Source organism: Panthera tigris, chromosome B1, assembly GCF_018350195.1.
Source record: "Panthera tigris isolate Pti1 chromosome B1, P.tigris_Pti1_mat1.1, whole genome shotgun sequence".
In the NCBI taxonomy this organism is placed as follows: Eukaryota; Metazoa; Chordata; class Mammalia; order Carnivora; family Felidae; genus Panthera; species Panthera tigris.
The window spans coordinates 50,257,038-50,276,756 of record NC_056663.1 but is presented as its reverse complement, the minus strand read 5'-3'; the positions used below and the strand labels follow the sequence as shown (position 1 = coordinate 50,276,756).

The window sequence follows — 19,719 nt, the reverse complement described above, 5'->3', positions numbered from 1 at the left end:
TACCCTATGATGCAGTAATTTTACTACTGGGTATTTACCCAAAGAAAACAAAAAACTATTTCAAAAAGATAGATGAGCCCCTATGTTTACTGCAGCATTATTTACAAGAGTCAACTTACGGAAGTGGCCCAAGTATCCACTGACAGATGAATGGATAAAAAAGATGTGGTATAGATATACAATGGAATATTATTCAGTCATAAAAATAATGAAATCTTGCCATTTGCAACAATATGGATAGAACTAGAGAGTACAATGCTAAGTGAAATAAGTCAGTCAGAGAAAGACAAATACATGTGATTTCACTCATGTGGAATTTAAGGAAGAAAACAAGCGAGCAGAGAAAAAAGGGACAAAGCAAAAAACAAACTCTTAACTATAGAGAACAAACTGATGGTTACCAAGGGGAAGGCTGGTGAGGGATGGGTGAAATAGGCGAAGAGGATTAAGAGTAATCCTGTCATCAATTATCATGATGAGCACTGAGTATATAATTGTATCACTATATTGTACATCTGCAACTAATATAACACTGCATGTTAACTATACTGGAAATAAAATTAAAAATTAAATTAAAAAATAAAAGATTGACTGCCCAATCCCTTTAGTAATCCAAAAAACTGACCCCTTAATTTACTGATTTGATAGGCTGAGGTTTCCATACACCATTCTTTTCTCTTGTAAATAAAGTAGGCCTGTCCTTTGCTAACATCAGTCTTAATGCTTTCAAAATACTTCATAAACTGACCTTACTTAAAATTTTTTAAAATATTTTATTTATCTTTCAGAGAGAGAGAGAGAGAGAGAGAGAGAGAGAGAGAGAGAGAGAGAGAGAGAGAGATTATGAGTGAGGGCGGGGCAGAGAGACAGAGGGAGACACAGAATCCGAAGAAGGCTCTAGGCTCTGAGCTGTCAGCACAGAGCCTGACAGGGCACGAACTCGTGAACTGCGAGATCATGACCTGAGCTGAAGTTGGACACTTAACTGACTGAACCACCCAGGTACCCCAAAACTGACCTTAATTTAAATTTTTTTATTTTTTAATTGAGAGACAGAGACAGAGACAGAGACAGAGACAGAGTGCAAGCAGGGGAAGGGCAGAGAGAGAGGAGACACCCAATCTGAAGCAGGTTCCAGGCTCCAAGCTGTCAGCATGGAGCCTGAGGTGGGACTCAAACTCACAAACTGTGAGATCATGACCTGAGCCGAAGTCAGACACCCAACCGACTAAGCCACCCAGGTGCCCCCCAAAACTGACCTTACTTAAATGAGACTTCAAGAACTGTTTTATTATATGGACCAAAAAAAAAAAAAAAAAATTCAATCAATACAATAGTATCTGTATATAATTCTTCAAACCTTTCTCTGTATGGAGCAGCAGTCTGTATGTTAGCATAAAACTAAAACAAATTTTATGTGAATTTAACCAATTACTGAAAAGAATCCATCCTAAAGCTTGTATTGGAAATATCAAAACTAACAATTCACACAGAATCTAAAACAATTTAGTATTTTAGGTAATTTCAGATTAACTGACTATGGGAAACACTTTTATCCCAAAAGCCATAAAAGGAGATAACAGCCAGAAAAGGAGATAATGTGTATTATTTTGTCTGCCTAGAATGCCTCACTGTTTCCAATCACAGGGGTAGGTACACAAGGAAGTCAAGTCTTGCTTTCATCAAAATATTTAGGTTAGACCAGCAGGAAGATGGACAGTCACTCTAACTGTGCTCAGTTGCAGGAAGACATTAGTTTGGTACATTCTTCACCTTGTGGAAGAAGCCACTTTGTAGCAGAATAAAGCAGACATAGCAGGAAATGCAGAGCAAAAGGGAAAGCTCTGCAGTGTTCATATTCTTTGTTCTAGCAATTCCTGAGACACTGCTATATCTCTGCTCTTACTGTATGTGATGTAAGAGCTTAAATTTCCTCCCAAAGTTTGTTTAAATTAGATGTTTGTGCCTTGCACCAAAAGAGGTCCCTAGTACAAAGATATACCTAATGTAAAAAGATCTACAATTGCTAGAATGGAAGGTATGATCACTATAGAGTAGAATAACAATGGCATGATGAGCAGGATCAAATCCTACATATAACACTGAAGGTACTATGTTTCACTGAGAAAATGCCAAGATTAGAAGTTTTCTTAGATATCAAGAATAGTATTTTAATGTGCATTAACAAAGGTACATTCTGTCATTTCTACACTTTGTTTCTTATAATTTACCTAAAGCACGTAATCCTGAAATTATGGCAGTAAATGACCTACAAAGTTCATCTATGTCCACAATACCAGCAATTCTTTTATAAGCAGAAAAAAAGATAATGTGTAAAAACTGAATTAATTTTCTTCTGTAGCACAAATACTATTCACAGGATAAGGAGTATCTTTCACTTTAAATTACTAATCTGAATGCAGACTCAGGCCAACAATAATTGAAAATGATGTGAGAAGAATTTTGACACTGCAGTAACACAATGTTTAAAGCAGAAAAGAACAATTAAATTCAGGAATTATGGCTCAGTTCATAAACGGATACTCTAAAAGACGATACTGTATCAGACCATAATAGTAAACCTATTTTATAATAAATTTTATCCCTACTTGGATATGCACCTAAACCCTTCTTAGATAACCATGAGGTCCAGAACACTTTCTTAAACTAAATTCTACAGGGGCGCCTGAGTGGCTCAGTTGGTTAAATGTCCGACTTTGGCTCAGGTCACGATCTCACGGTCCGTGAGTTTGAGCTCTGCGTCAGGCTCTGTGCTGACAGCTCAGAGCCTGGAGCCTGTTTCGGATTCTGTGTCTCCCTCTCTCTCTGACCCTCCCCCGTTCATGCTCTGTCTCTCTCTGTCTCAAAAATAAATAAACGTTAAAAAAAAATATTTTTAAAAAAAACCTAAATTCTACAAACATACAAAGCAAAGAAGGTTAAACCATCCACAAATGATTAATCTTGAAATCACCTGTGCAAAAATGACATTACTACCTTGCTTGTAAAGCATTAACAGTTAATAAGATTTTATTAAATAACAGCATTTTCTTCAGTTTGATTCTGCTATCTTTTCATCTAGAATGAGTAAGCAAAATATGATCTAGTCATAAGTTACTTTTGTTTTGCATACATGGTATTTACCACATGATGATCTAACACATTCTAATCATAATATTCATCAACTAAAGATGTACTCGGGCCCTTCTTAGTATTTATGGCACATTAACTTCTTTCATAATTATTACCATCAAAGGAGTGGAAGTCTTAAAGTTTAAAAATGACAGGAAGTGAGAATAAGTGAGAAATGAAGATTTACTGGGGATTGAGTATGTTAAGATGATTCTATAATTCAAACCAATAGGAGAACTGACTAAAGCAAAACAATAAAAAAAGTATAAAAAAGCAGTATAAAAAAGACAACAGTATAAAAAAGTTCTTTCATATATAAAAAGACTTTGAGAGAAACAAAATTATATTTCACTGTGCCAATCACACTTTACAATAATTACTTTTAAATTATCATTAAGATGACATTTTTTATTGTAGCCACCTCATACATGTTTGGGGAAACAAATTCAAGTAAAAACATGCAAGTTTATAGAAGGAAATATAAACTAGGTATGGAATCAGAAATCTGGACACTATTTAGAGAAAAATCATTCATTCAACTAACATTTACTGAATATGCCCTATGTGTCAGACCTTATACAAGGAAGAAAGGATGCAACAAGGAACTAATCAGGCAAAAACTCCTCACCTCATGATGCTTACATTCTAATGGCTATTAAAAATAGCTATCAGCAATTATATCATTAAAAAAAAAAGGAAATTAAGTCCCAAAGCAATGCAGTGCCTTGCCATTTCCCAAAGACATAGCTATTTACCAAAAATTCAGGCTACAGTTTACATCACTTGGGCCTATTCCAGAGACTTTTTGATATGTGATAGAGTCAATGAGACAGGAAAAAACTTTAATGAAAAACCTAAATAATAAAGAAAATCTATGTTAATGTCTACTTACTGGATTAGAGAACTGTCAAACAAAATGGAAGGAATTTAATCGAAACATAGACTACACCAAATTTTAGAAAATACTTATGCTAAAGGCACTCTGCATTAGACTTCAAAGATCCACTTAATGAGCTAATAGATACTTTATCTTCTCTAATATCTGAAATTCCCGGAATACTTTTATTCAGAGGCCTATTTAATATGAACTAGTGGTTACAGTTCATATCCTAGCACAAAAAAAAAAAAAAAACTCTCAACATAATACCACCATCTCAATTTGTATTTTTTGCCTGACTCCAAAGAAAGGCTACCAATGACATTAGCTAATAGACTTAACTACATTATCTCCAGTAGGTAAAGGAAAATGGCTAAGGTGCTTAGGAGTCTGCATACAAAGGCAGTGTTAAAGTAACATGCTTCCAATATTCTGCTTGTCACAAGGAATCGAATAGTAGCTAGCCATCTATTTTGGAAGTTTCTAGGCTATTAAACAGTTTGAAATAATTAGTAGAGTAGTTTCAAGTTGAAAATTAATGTCAGACTTCAAAGTTGAAAACAGAAGAGAAAGGTAATTTGAAAATTCATTCCTTTCCACATGATTATGAAAAAATTCTTTCAACTCTACAAATGACTGCTGTCATTTCTGGATCATAATCATAATGATTTCTTCACTTTATTAAAACAATTAAGAGATAAAATTAAGAAAAGGACTAGATACTTACACCACTGGAAAGGAACTGAGCATACTTTACATGAGGTGAATCAATATCCTTTCTAGAGATGATCAGTGTTATTTATCATTCTGTAGAATAAAGACAGAAAATTCAGAAATACTTGGTAATTAAATGTTGAATAAAAATTTTAATTACATATCGTAAAGATATTAACAGTCAACATCAGGTAGCCACGTTTTAAAAATTATTTTGTAATTTTAAGTGAAACCTTGGTTTGAAGCAAAATTTTAAAAATAAAAAAATATTATTGATAGCTTTCAAAATTATTACCTTGGAAAAAGTAATGAAAATCATACCCCTGAAATTTAATCTGTTATCAGACATCACCCAGGGAAACATTTAAACTTGTGACGGAACATATATATTATTGTGACATTCAAGCCTTTGAAAAAAAAAATGTTTATTTTTGAGAGAGAGAGAGAGAGTGTGTGCACAGCAGGGAGGGGCAGATAGACACAGAATTTGAAGCAGGCTCCAGGCTCTGAGCTGTCAGTGAAGAGTCTGACGTGGGGCTCGAACCCTCGAACCCACGAACCCTGACATAATGACCTGAACTGAAGTTGGATGCTTAACTGACTAAGCCACCAGGCACCCCTCAAGACAACTTTTTGATAACAGTATCAGTGCATTTATGTAGAATCCTCTAAAGCAAAAAACCCATGATTGCAGCTAAAGGTTTTAACTGTGGAATAAATTCTGGGGTATACTTCCATGTATTTTAGTACTTATTTAACTACTAGCCAAATCTTGAGTGACTTAATTTCTCTAAGTCTCAATGTCTGCATCTATAAAACAGGGATGATTGATAACTACCTTGAAGAGCTATAGAAGTTAACACATTTTTTTAAATGGTGGTCATGAAGCACTTCACAAACTCTCAAGTCGCAGGGGCTATTACCAATTTAAAAAGGAGACTAATATGCATGTTGCTTTAGATTACTGAACACAATGTAAATTAATAGAGTGAGTTTAGTACTTCTATCTTCTGATTAGCATTCTACTGCTTTTATTCACCATTCAGACCCTTCGACCCCTTTCAATTTAGACATAGATTTTAACAAAAAATGAAATCTACTATTCATGGTTTAGAAGCTAAAGATCATGTATTACTGATTGGACTTATTAGCAGTTTCAAACCACAATCTAAAGAGGCAACAATTTCCATTAACTCAAAGTTAAGATTATAAATTACACGAAAGTTAAAAATGTTGATGTCAAAACTCTCACACTAAAATACACACTCAGCACTGAATTATATTAAGCAAGACCAAAGTGTCTAACAGTGACTAATGATATATGCGAAATGTACAGGGTAAAGTTAGAAACCTTTCATATTTGCATATCCTGAATTGTAGCTTTAATGAAGTTCCTGTTGTGGTTAATTTTCTTGCTGACTTAAAAAATACCTGTCCTAAAAAAAAATAGAAGTACAAAGAAAACCTACTGAAAATGCTGCTGATTGTAAAAATATCAAAACTAAGCCACAAAACTGATTAATGGTCAATATACACTTTTCATTCTTGCTCAAATCTAGTTAAAATATGTTAAATTCTGAGGCCCCTGGGTTACTCGGTCAAGTGTCTGACTTTGGCTCAGGTCATGATCTCACAGTTTCTGAGTTCAAGCCCCACGTCGGGCTCTGTGCTGACAGCTCAGAGCCTGGGGCCTGCTTCAGATTCTGTGTCTCCCTCTCTCTCTGCCCCTCCCCTGCTCGTTCTCTCTCTCTCTCAAATAAATAGACATTAAAAAAATACACTAAATACCTACTTGCCCTGAGATAGGCACAAAATCATAACAGTAAGATAAGACCCCAGTAATGCAGGAGCATATTAAACTATAGGAGAAGGTCAAATAAAAATTATACACACACACACACCCCTACCTCTATAATAACATGCATAATGTGATAAGACTAAAAATACAAGTTTTCTGAGAGTAACAATTTAGAGATTATTTTAGGCTACAGAGAACTGGGAAGACTTCTTAGAGTGAGATCTCAGCTGTTAGCTGAAGATTAGAATAAGACTTCCACCAAACCAAAGTGTGAAGAGAAGTGTGAGAATCCGTGGAGGAAAGATTTTGGGGAGAAGGAACAGTTAAAGGAGACTATGAGGTATGTTTAGGGATTAAATAGACCTTTATTGACGGCCTTTTACATGTATACGTGAGGAATATATAGACTAGAAAGGGAATCCTTCCACAATCTTCAGAGGGCTGGCAAATGCCTCACAACAATCCTGACTGACCTTTATTATGCAAGTATGAGGACCACGGTACAACTGAATCAGACAATCTCAGAAGTAAATCACCAAAGATTGTCATTTCACAAGTGAGGAAACTGATATAAAGTTACTGATACAGACTTGTGTAACTGCAAATCACTGCGTTTATGTCATTCATATTATAGATATAAATGGGTTTAAAATATTCAGTAGAACTAAAATATTCTAGGGGCACCTGGGTGGCTCAGTCGGTTAAACATCTCTCAGGTCATGATCTCACGGTTCATGAGTTCAAGCCCTGCATCAGGCTCCACACCGACAGTACAGAGCCTGCTTGGAATTCTCTCTCTCTCACCCTTTCTGTCTGCCCCTCCTCTGCTTGTGTGTTCTCTAAGTTAAAAAGAAAAAAATAAAATAAAATAAAATAAAATAAAATAAAATAAAATAAAATAAAATAAAATAAAATAAAATAAAATAAAATAAAATAGAACTAAAACATTCTAAAAAAGCAAGTACGGTGCTATGAGTTCTCTACTTTCAGGCTCATTGTCACAAAGCCCCCTCTACATAGAAGACAGATTTTTTTACACCTTGTTTTAAAAATGAGTTTAATAATTAAATAAAGATGTATATTAAGATCATAGCCATTAGAAAGGGCACTATCAAAAAAAAAAAAAAAACAACAGAAAATAAGTACTGACAAAGATGTGGAGAAAATGAAACCTTCTTACGTTGCTGGTGAGAATGTAAAAATCGTGCAGCCACTATGGAAAACTGCATGGAGGTTTCTTAAAAAACTAAAAATAGAAATACCTTATGATTTAGTACTTCCACTACTGAGTATTTGCCCAAATAAAATAAAAAACAATAAATCAAAAATATATATGCACCCCTATGTTTATTACAGCATCATTTAGAATAGACAAAATATGGAAGCAACCTAAGTGTCCACTGATAAATGAATGGATAAAGAAAATGTGGCATATACATACAATGCAATATTACTCAGCCATAAAAAAGAATGGAATCTTGCCATCTGAGAAAACATGGATTGACCCAGAGAGTCAGATATGAGTCAGATTGAAAAAGACACACGCCATATGATTTCACTCACGTATGGAATCTAAAAAATAAGTGAACAAAGAATAATCAGAATCAGACCTATAAATAACAGAAAACAAACTGATGGTTGCCAGAGGGAAGGGAGGTGAAGGGATAAATAAGCAAAATGGGAGGAAAGTGGGATACAAGCTTCCTATTCTGTGATGAATAAGTCATGGGAATAAAAGGTACAGCATATGGATTATAGTTAATGATATTGCAAAAGCACTGTTTGGTGACAGGTGGTAGCTACACTTGTGGTGAGCATAGCATAACATTAAGAGATGCTGAATCACTATGTTGTATACCTGAAATTAATGTAACATGTGTATCAACTATACTCAAAAAACTTAAAGCATAAGAAATCTGAGCTTAAGAAGGTTTTAAGGATAAAAATTCATGGATACTGGATCACATTCAGCTCTAAAAAGCAAGTAACCTAGGGGGCCACTGGGTGGCTCAGTCAGTTGAGCACACAGCTGGTGATTTTGGCTCAGGTCATGATCCCAGGGTGGTGGGATTGAGCCCCACGTCAGGTTGAGCATGGAACCTGCTTAAGATTCTCTTTTTTCCCCTGTCCCTGTCTCCTGTGTATGCTCTGTCTCTTTCTAAAAAAATAAAAATAAAATTAAAAGCAAGTAACTTATAAAAGTTAAAGATTCAGCTCCTCATTGGACTCTTCATCTTTTGTACTTTAAAAAGAGAGAAAGAGAGAGTGTGTGTTGAAGAACATTCTCAGATGACAAAGATAAAATAATTCTGTACCAACAAAGCTTACATTTGGTATGTGAAAAAAATTTGTAAATATGTAAAACTTCAGAGAATGTATTTTTTCAGGCATCCCAACTAAGAAAAATAATTAAGAAAAGGTTCTAAGAAAAAACAAACCAGAATAAGAGATGTGGTAATAGGGAAGATGAAGAGAAAGGATAATACTGTAAGCAATGAAACTTCCAGTTTCTATAATACACATTTAAATAATAACCAAATGTCTAGGAATGTATAACTTGTATGATAAAGACTCCTGAAACAAAAACACTATATCATAAAAGAAATTTTAATAAATTTCTAAACTATACAAAGTAAAAGAGTTGTAGACAGGTGAGATGAAGGTAAGGTAAACAGAAGTAAAAATACTTCCAAGATCTCACAAGGAAGAAGAGGCTCAAGGGAAAAAAAGAAGAGGGGCAGAAAATAAAAGTACCCTTAAAAGTCTCATCTCTTCAAGGTCAAGGAGCCGGCAAGGAAAGCAATGAGCATCTTTTGGGGGAAAAGAGTATTTTGTTTTCAGGTAACTGCAGAGAAACATGTATCAGTCAAGGTATAATTTTAATGTCAAAAGTACTTATCAGTATAAAGAGAAAGAGTATATAATTATAAAATATACAGTTTATGATTAAAATATAAGAGTTACAAACTTGTATACACAAAATAACATAGCAGGTAAGAAAGCAAAATTTGCTAGAACTTTAATAAATTTATTTTTAAAAATAGAAATATACAGTAATTTCAGTATACTTTTTAGAATAGACAAATACAGTTGGAAAGAATATAAATTTAATTATAGTATCAATTAACATGATTTTTAAAAGCTACCTTGTAACCCTCTAACCAAAAACAGATTTTCCTATGTTCACTACCATGACTTATCATAAACATGGTCATAATGAAAGTTTTAATTAACTTCAGAGATATATACCTTAAAATTTTCAAAAAAAAATTACGATATCTTTCCTTAAAACCTATGACACTAGATAATCTTTGGATCAATTAGGAAATCAAAAGGGAAATTATGCTCTATGTGGTAAGCTATGACAATATATAAATAAAATCATAATTAAAACCCATGTGATCCAGTAAAATTTATATGCAGAAGTAAATTTATGGCCTTAAAGAATTTTAATATTTTTAAAAGGCAAGAGAGAAAAACACTTAAAAAAGAAATGAGAAAAGAAACAAAATTTATCAAAATAAATTAGGAAGAAGAAATTAAGAGATATTACTTAAAATTCATAAGAAGTAAAGACTTTATAGAGAACATAAATAAATCGAAAAGGTAGCTCTTTGAAAGATGATTAAATAATCAGAGTCTGATGAGTGGGTGGAAAAAAAAAGGGAACAAGAGGAGTGAAAACTCACAAGATTCAGAATGAAAGAGAAATACAACCACAATATAGGAGATAATTAAGAAAACAAGACAAATTTTAAAAAGACAAATGCAATTTCATGGCAATTCATTTCAAAACCTGAAAGAGAAGATGATTTCCCAGTAAAATAGAAAATATCAAAATTGACCCAGGAGAAATGAATTGAGTAGAACAAAACACCATAAATTAAAGGTAATTAAAAATCTACTATAGAAAAACATCAACACTGGGCTGGGTTCTCAGTAGATTCTTAATCTTTAAAAAAACATAATTCTAATAATAGTAAACCACAGAAAAATACAAAAAATGCTTCAAGTCATTTTATCAAGTAAAAATAACTCAATGCAAAAATCTAATAAAGGTACTAGTACATAAAATATACCCATAAACTGATTTCACTTTAAAGTTAAATATGATTCTAGGGGCGCCGGGGAGACTCAGTCAGTTAAGCATCCCACTCTTGGTTTCAGCTCAGGTCATGATCTCCCAGGGTTCATGAAATCAAGTCCCACGTTGAGCTCTGTGCTGACAGTGCAGTCTACTTGTGTCTGCACACATGTGTTCTCTCTCTCAAAAATAAATAAACATTAAAAAAAATTAAATGTAATTATAAATTTAAAAAAATAAAATTAGACAATAGAGTCCAGGCACATGTCAAAAATAATATACTACTATAATTTATTGCAGAAATACAAGTGGTTCTTTTTTAATCAACATAATCTAATACATCAACAAATTAAGGAGAAAAAAATCATATCATCGTATCATTAGATGCTGAAAAGCATTTGATACAATTCAGCAACCATTTTTTAAATGTTTATTTATTTATTTTGAGAGAGAGAAAGAGTACTGGCAGGGGAGAGGGGCAGAGAGAGAGGAGAGAGAATCCCAAGTAGGCTCCATGCTCAGCACAGAGCCCAATGTGAGGCTTGATCCCACGACTGTGAGATCATAACCTGAACAGAAACCAAGAGGATACTTAACTGACTGAGCAACCCAGGTGCCCCTCAGCTTTTTAATAAAGCTCTATGGAAAAAAATAAAACAAAAAAATTAAGCATTTCTGAAAAAAAGAACAGTAGTATCATATATAGCAAAACATGATAACCATTTCAAATAAAATTAAGGTTATATGAACATACAATAAATTTGTACATACATTGTACAGAGGTATGTGTGTTTATGTATAGATCAAGAACTTGCTTCTATATGGAAATCTGATGATCTGTGGTTACTTTCAGTACAGGGTGGGAAGTGAAACGATTAGGGAAAAGATGGGAAGGAGATTATTCACAGTTAATTTTTATTATTTTAATCATATGAATCATTGAATCATTACTCATTCAATAAATCAATAAATAAAATTAATTAAATTAGGGATTAGAACAGGAAGCCCACTAACCCCTTTAAAATTCAACGAAGACTTGGGCGCTTGGGTGGCTCAGTCGGTTAAGCATCCGACTTCAGCTCAGGTCACGATCTCACGGTCCGCGAGTTCGAGCCCCGCGTCGGGCTCTGGGCTGATGGCTCAGAGCCTGGAGCCTGCTTCCGATTCTGTGTCTCCCTCTCTCTCTGCCCCTCCCCCGTTCATGCTCTGTCTCTCTCTGTCTCAAAAATAAATAAACGTTAAAAAAATTAAAAAAAAAAATTCAACAATGACTTAAAGACTATAGGAACTAATTAAGACACGAAAATGAATTAACTGGCATAATATCAGAATGAAAGACAAAATACCTTTTTGTTAATGACCTGATGGAATACTTAGAAAATACAAGCAATTATAGTAAAAGAAAATTGAAATAAAAGTAAATTATCAATAAGAGGTATGATACAATACAGTTAAAATTTTAAAAAGTTCTCAAAAATAAAAAATAAAAAAATAAAAAAAATTCTCTAGTTTAGAAACTAACACATACAAAAATAATGGGAAAAATATTTCATTCACAGTACTTTTTCCCAATATTTATACATGACCGTATTGAGAAATAATGCCAAAAGATTTGTTTTTTTTTTTTAATTTAAAAACAGGAACTTAAAGTTATAAAGCAAAAAGTCCAAGAATCACCAAAAAACCTGAGCAAAAGGAGAAAACTAAAAATAGACTTCAATGATATGTATCAAAATACATTCAAAAGACAATAATCAAATCAATATGGCACTGGTTTAAGAATAGACACACAGATGAGTGGAACAGAATAAAAGCCTTAAATATAGATTCCAGCACATATGAAAAAATGTACAAGTCAGAAGTTAAATTCTACTTCTGCAGTAAAGGATAAATTATTTTCTCAAATGATCATTACAAAACTGGTTATCAAGCAAAAAAAAAATAGATCTTTATCTTACATTATTTATTAAAAAAAAAAAAAAAAAAAAAAAAGAGCTCCAGGTAGGATAAAGAAGAACAAGTGAAAAAAATAAATCACAGCAACACATTCTACAGTAAAATTTATAAGATGATACGTCTTTTAAACAATCTTAACAAAGAGCAAAAATTTGAAGAGACAGGCAGACATAAAAGTTCAAAATTTCTTAGACATAAAAAGTGAAAAAAGCATCAACAAACTAAGCAATTAAACTGGAAAAAATATTTGACATGTAGAGACAGAGCAGATTCAAATTATCAAGTTTATAAAAAATACTCAAACTTACTAAAAGTGAAATAACAATTAAGTGGTTCTAATGAGACAGCACTTTAGCAAAAATGTAGAAGACTGATAATATCTCATCAAGAAAGTACTGTCATATTTTATCATCTAAATGAATTAGGACATCCTTTTGTGTATTATTTAAAGTTTATTTATTTTGAGAGCAAGAGCACACAGGGGAGGGGCAAAGAGACAGGGAGAGAGAATCCTAAGCAGGCTCGGCAGCTCAGTGCAAGGCCTGATGAGGCAGGGCTCAATCCCACGACAGTTAGATCATGACCTGAGCAGAAATCAAGAGTCAGACACTTAACTGAGCCACCCAGGTGCCCCATTTTTGGAAAGAAATCTGGTATCATGTATAAAAGGTAAAGTACTTCCTTCTCCCTGTAACCTACCAGTCCAATTTCTGGGAATCTATCATACAGAAATAAAAGTAATCATATGTAATACATACAAAGATGTTTACTGTCACTTATTTTCCAATTTCTTGTCTGTATAAACAGTATTCTTTCTTTCTTTTCTTTCTTTCTTTCTTTCTTTCTTTCTTTCTTTCTTTCTTTCTTTCTTTCTTTCTTTCTTTCTTTCTTTCTTTCTCAAGGTAGGCTCTATGACCAATGTGGGGCTTGAACTCACAATTCTGAGATCAAGAGTCACATGCTCTACTGACTGAGTCAGTCAGGCGCCCTAAGCAGAGTTGTTTCAATCAATACAGGAATGGCTGAATAAATTACAATATACTCTGATCAATTAACACAATGCAATCATTAAAAAGAATAAATCAGTTTTACTAAGTGACTTGGTGGGGATCTGCACAATGCAGTTGTTGACTGAAAAAAAAGCAAAATGCAATCAAATGAGTATAATATGATCAGGCTTAAAGAAAAAGAAACTACAGAGGCACCTGGGTGGCTCAGTCAGTTAAGCGACTGACTTCAGCTCAGAGCATGATCTCACTGTTTGTGAGATGGAGCCCCACATCAGGCTCTGTGCTGATAGCTCAGAGCCTGGAGCCTGTTTCAGATTCTATGTCTCCCTCTCTCTCTGTCCCTCCCTCACTCATTTTCTCTCTCTCTCTCTTTCTCTATGAAAAATAAACATTAAAAAAAATTAAAAAAAAAAAGAAACCACAACCAAAAAATCACTTTGTATGTGTATGTCTTATGTCAGTGTGTATACCTATATACATACATAGACACATACCTAAGTACCTGAACATAGAAAAACAGGTAGTCAACAGATAATGGAGTTGGGATTAAGAACAGGTATGTGTATTTGGAATATGATCAGGAAGGATAAATGCATCTATGCAATAGATACACATACACCCATATTTATGTAATAAAATTATAAAAATTCCTAATATCAGAAATGGACTCAATTATCAAATGATTAATTTAGGGTTATCAAAATACTACACAAAGTCAAGTTGAGCAATGAAGAAGCCTACTATCAGCATTGTTGACCCTTGAAGAAAAATAAAATCCAGAAAATCCATTAGGAATAAGAACCTGTAGATGCTGTGTAATCCACAGGTGGTAAAAGGTTTTTGTTTTTTTTTTTACCCTACATTTTCTCTTTAACATAAAAAGTAGTAACTGTAGAAGGTAAAGGAAAAGGTGAATTTCAGAAGACCTATACTATAAACGGTAAGTCTGCCTCTTACTCCAAACTCCTTTTTCTCTTCCACTCAGACACCATTCAGTTTCTTCATACATCTTAGTACAAGAGTGACTATAACTTTATGATAATTTCCCAGCAGAAAAATTGTTATAACAAAGAATATGTACATTTTAAGTGATGCTAGGTTTTGTCAAATTGCCTCCCAAAAAGGCAACAATTTATACTCCCCACCTTCAGGTAAAGCTTAATTGTGAATCCAGTACATCCAGTGGCAATTTACAATCGAATTTATACTTTGCGGTTCAGCTTGTATGTTCCACTCAATAATAGTAAACACAGAAAGGACAGAATATTTAAATCAAGGAAGAAAGAAAGAAACAAGGAATGTAAGGCTTTAGGAAGAAAGCAAAGCATAAGAAAGAGTGAAGAGTTAGCTTAGCTGTACCACAGGCAGTAAGCAAGCAATCAAGAGGAGAGATGACAGGGGACATTGCAAACATCAATTAGTGACCCTTTAAGCCCAGATTTGGATACCAAACATGAATTCTCAAAAGTTTAAAACAGCCATTACAGAGCTCTTTTTACTGCTCTTTCAGCATCTCACACAGAACCCAGTGCTACCATTTAAACTATTTAAAATAAAGCAAAAAATATGTTAAAATACAGAGGTACACAAGTCTCATGTTTCTGCAAGTTAGATGCTGTTAGTATTTTCAATTTACAGATTGTGAATTCAAAGAATTTACTAAAGTGAACCTCCTTCCTGACTAGATATACAGTAAACACACACACACACACACACACACACACACACACACGAAGCTAAAAAAGGTCTTAAACTCTTCTAAAGTGAACATCCCTTTCCCTTAGCTCTCAGTCCTTCTGTCCAAAGATAAATACTGTTAAGTTTCCTGTAAATCCTTATAAAGATAAAAATTAAGAAATAAATATACTTAGACCTGCATATAGCTACCATACAATTCCTTTTTTAATGGTCGTTTTAAAATACTTTTATTATGACAATTTGCAAACATGTACAAGGGCAGTTAGAACAGAGTAATAAATGCTCAAGTGCCCATCACCCAGCTTGAATAATTAAGAAGGGAGGGGAGTTGTTAATTATTTTCAAGTGAATTCCAGACATCTTAATCATTTTAACATACAATTCTTAGCAAGCCTGAATATCTGGTTTCCAAATCCAGAACAGATTAGACACAGAAAATTAGAAAGTGGTTGGGAGTGTTTAAAAAGGCTTTACCACAGAAAAAAAATGACAGCTGCCTGAGAAGAACAAAATAAAATAAATGAAAACAACTATTTAATTATAGATACACATAACACTAACTCATCAAAAAATTAAAGTCATGTTTAGGGTCTTTGTTTTAAAAAGGCAGGAAAGTATGTGATACACTTGTTTCAAAAGTTGAAAATGGTTAAAAGTTTACATTTTAGGAAGTTAATTAGAAGGTGTTTCACTGATGCTAAACAATTTCCCCCTGAACAATGTTGGGTAAATGAGGATTTACTACATTTAGCTGTGATTTGAGAGGCAACTTGCAGAGTTCTGCAGTGAAGAATGCTTGGTGACTACAGGAAAACAGAACCACAGATATTGCAAATTAACTCATCTAGATTAGAATACTAATCTCTCAAATAATGCCTCTAGGTAGTTTAAAACTGTAAATAACAACCACTACCACTATTTAATGTTTACTTCCCTGGGCCAAATACTTACTGGTTAAGTATTTTACAAATACAAACTCATTTAATCTCACAATTCCCTGAGGTAGGGAATTAAGACAAGACAGTACTTGCCCAACGTCAATAAACTAATGGGACTTCCCTTTTCTTATTAGAACTGTACTATAAGTACTTGTGTTGGGCTCCATCTTTCTGCAAGTATAAGTTTAGGGATACAATTTTTTATCATTTTTCTGGGGCAATGTTTCATTGTGATAGGTACCATGCAACAAGTTCAACAACAGACACACCACTAAAAAAAAATCTAGTATTTACATCAAGTTTTACTCATTATGATTCAGGATTAAAGGATATTGTATACCATGGACATTTTTATTCCAAAATAATTATTACATATGCTACTTGTCAAATTTTTAAAGACCTATATATACTCTTGTGGCTTTTCTTACATTTCCAGTGACAGGGAAGTTTAATGGAGAGTTTTGCTGATAAAGATCTTCCTTTTATAAAATTCTAAACTGTTTCTTAGAACTTCAATCCACTCATCTGGCTGAATCAATACAGACTAAGTTTTACCTTTTCTCTCCCACAAGGCAGCCTTTTAAATTATCTGCAGAATCTTGCAAAGAGTCTCCATGCTAAGTATTCCCAGTCCTGATTCCAGTTTGACATGGTTTCCTCATTTGTCATTATCCTGACTTCCCTTAAAAAGTGGCTCCCCAAATTTGACACAACACTTTTGCAAAGAGCCTAATCAGAGCAGGATACAGGTTTTCCGGTACTAGACCTAAAACAATATTACTTTTTTCCATTACCAAGTCAATTTTGTGTGTACTAAATTTGCAGAAAAAAAAGTTTCCACACATTCATTCATGAAGCAGTGATTAAATATCTATGATGTTAACTGAATCAGGCTTCTTTTTTACGCCAAACTTCCCTTTCCTAAACTCAGGTTTTTTTTTTAACAAAAAAGCAAAATAGTTTCACTTTTGCTTCTTCTTCTAAGCAAATATTAATCTTTAATATATATGATTAATATATATGACCAATATTAATCAGCATGTTATATATTTATCGTATGTGTCTATTATCTGTGTCACGATTGCCTATTATCTGTACCAGCTCCTAAAGCAGTATCTGGAACACAACAGGCACTACAGTTATTTGTTGAACTAACTCATGAATAGACAGAAGAGGGTAGAACATTCATATTTTTTATAGCTTCTTGGAAGGAGTCTCTAGGCTACTATACTTCACTGTTAGATGTTGAAGCATTATCAATAAACACAATTAATCAGAAAAGCCACATGACTGCCACATGCCCTCTAGAATTTACTATGGTCATCTAATATAGGAGTTAAAGGTTTTGATTACTTTAAGATATATGGTGGTTTTTGATGTTACCTTCAAAATATTACTTGCATTTCTCCATTCTAAAATAATTATATAACCTGAAAATAAAAATATACATTGTTAATAGAAGGTCACTAGTAAACTCTATTTAACTATGCTGTGAAATGTTAGGATATGCTTAAGTCAGAGGCTGAGCCAACCTCTCTGCCTTTATATGTGGCCTCAAATGTACTGGACTCCAACCAGAAGCACCTTTATATTACAGTCGGTTTAGATAACACTTTCTTGTGGATTTATATCTGAAAGAGTTGTAGTTCCAGATTTTATTTACTTGAGTTCAAAACACATGAAGCTGTTTTCATTTATTATCATACTGTTTATATTATACTATTTTGCATTCCTTACTATGAAAGTCTCAGGGTGTTTGAATCTCATGGGGTTGTTAATGTTAAGTTACACATGATCCTACTTCATTCTTACTGAATTGCAGTACAAATATATTGTACCACGTCAGTTTAGGACAGGTGTTCCCAAACTGTGCCATGCATCAGAATTAAAAGCACAGAATCCCTAGCCAATTCTGTACCTACTGATTCCAAATAATTGAGGGTAGGGGTCCAAGAATACTTTTAAACAGCTCCTGGAGGTAATGCTGCTTGGAAACTACTAGGTTAGAGAACAAGCAAGAACTCTAATACCACAGTGCCAGAGAACAAGAAAGAATTAATATGGCAATGCCATACCTGGTGTATAAAATATAACATCTAGGCATAAAGACAATTTTGAGAATAATGTCATCCAAAATATTTCCTATTATTTCCCATACCAATCAATACTCTAAGCTGAGTACTTAATCTTATTCATAATTGAAAGTAAATTTGGTAGAATTCTACTTCACTACAACAGGAAGACTTATTTTGAAGGCAAAGTCTATCATCATCATATATATATTTTTAAGTAGGCTCCATATCCAGTGTGGAACCAAACACGGGGCTTGAATTCACGACCCTGAGACCAAGACCTGAGCTGAGATCAAGAGTTGGAGGCTTAACCAACTGAGCCACACAGGTGCCCTCATTATAAATAATTTTTAAAGTTTGTGTAGTATCATTCAAAAATGGAACTACCCCCTGGACTAAAACAAATACATAAAAAAATCCCTATTGACACACATCCAGAGTATTTTGATATTAAAATATAATGATTTACTCACAGAACCAATTCACATGCCTTGATCCACGGCTCAAACATTCATATGGCTTTGAAGCCTCTATTTTCTTTTGCAGGCAAAGGATATAACATACTGATAAACAACCTCCAGAGCAAACCCTTGTGGTTCTGCATTTCTGAAAGATTCAATATTTTCTTCCCATTTTTGCATTTCCCCTATCCCAGCAGTTTTCCAAAGTTTAATAAATGAAATCATTATAGAATTGGCATAAAGGATTTCATTAAGCTACAATGAAGTAAATCATAAAATCTTAGATTAAGCTAGATCAGATGTTAGTGTTTTCCAATCACCTCTATTTACAGATGAAAACAAAAATCAGATAATAGGAGCCAGAAACCCTGACTCCCAGGTTAGTGCAAAAAATCCAACATAGTGCTCTAGAAACTTAGGGTCTATATAAATGCGTGTCATTTAAAGGTTTTGTTGAGTTCAGAATTGTTATAAACATGCCAACAGAAGCTGTCCATAGTTGGTCCTGGGCAAGTATTTCTTGGAAAGGGATTAATAAAATTCATTATATTTTGTGAAACAACATAAGAAAAACTACACAACGAGATAATTGTTTGGTATTCACTTTCCCTATAGGCACTTCTTTTTATGCTCAATCCTGCAGTACCTTGTATTCATTTATGCTTTCAACAAATATTTACTGAGCATCTACTACATGTGAGAAATTACACTGGGAAATACAGCAATGAACAAAATCCCTATTCACATAAAGCTTACATTCTTGTGGTGAAAGGCAGGCAAATTTAAAAAAAAGTCAAACATACAGTATTTAAATCATGGTAGGTACAACAGAGAAAAATAAAGCTGGGAAAGCATTTAGGGATTGTGGGTGGTGGGGTTACAATTTTAAATAGGGTGCTCAGAGAAAGCCTCAGCAAGAAAGTTAAATCAGAGTAAAGACCTGAATGAAGTTAGGAAGCAAGCCATGTAGATAAAGGGG

General features: G+C 33.6%; 1 protein-coding gene across 8 annotated transcripts in view; it reads right to left on the bottom strand.

Annotated features, from left to right (window-relative positions):
* HMBOX1 (homeobox containing 1) overlaps positions 1–19,719 on the bottom strand; it is a 198,141-nt gene that overhangs the window by 113,961 nt on the left and 64,461 nt on the right. For 6 of the 8 annotated variants that reach the window (XM_042983540.1, XM_042983543.1, XM_042983544.1 and 3 more), the window contains exon 2: positions 4,737–4,816. In XM_042983540.1, the coding sequence (XP_042839474.1) occupies positions 4,737–4,759 (23 nt within the window). In that variant the 5' untranslated portion in view covers positions 4,760–4,816. Of the gene's footprint in view, positions 1–4,736; positions 4,817–11,619; positions 11,637–17,590; positions 17,762–19,719 lie in introns of those variants that run through there. The other 2 variants (XM_042983541.1, XM_042983542.1) reach the window with 2 other exon arrangements.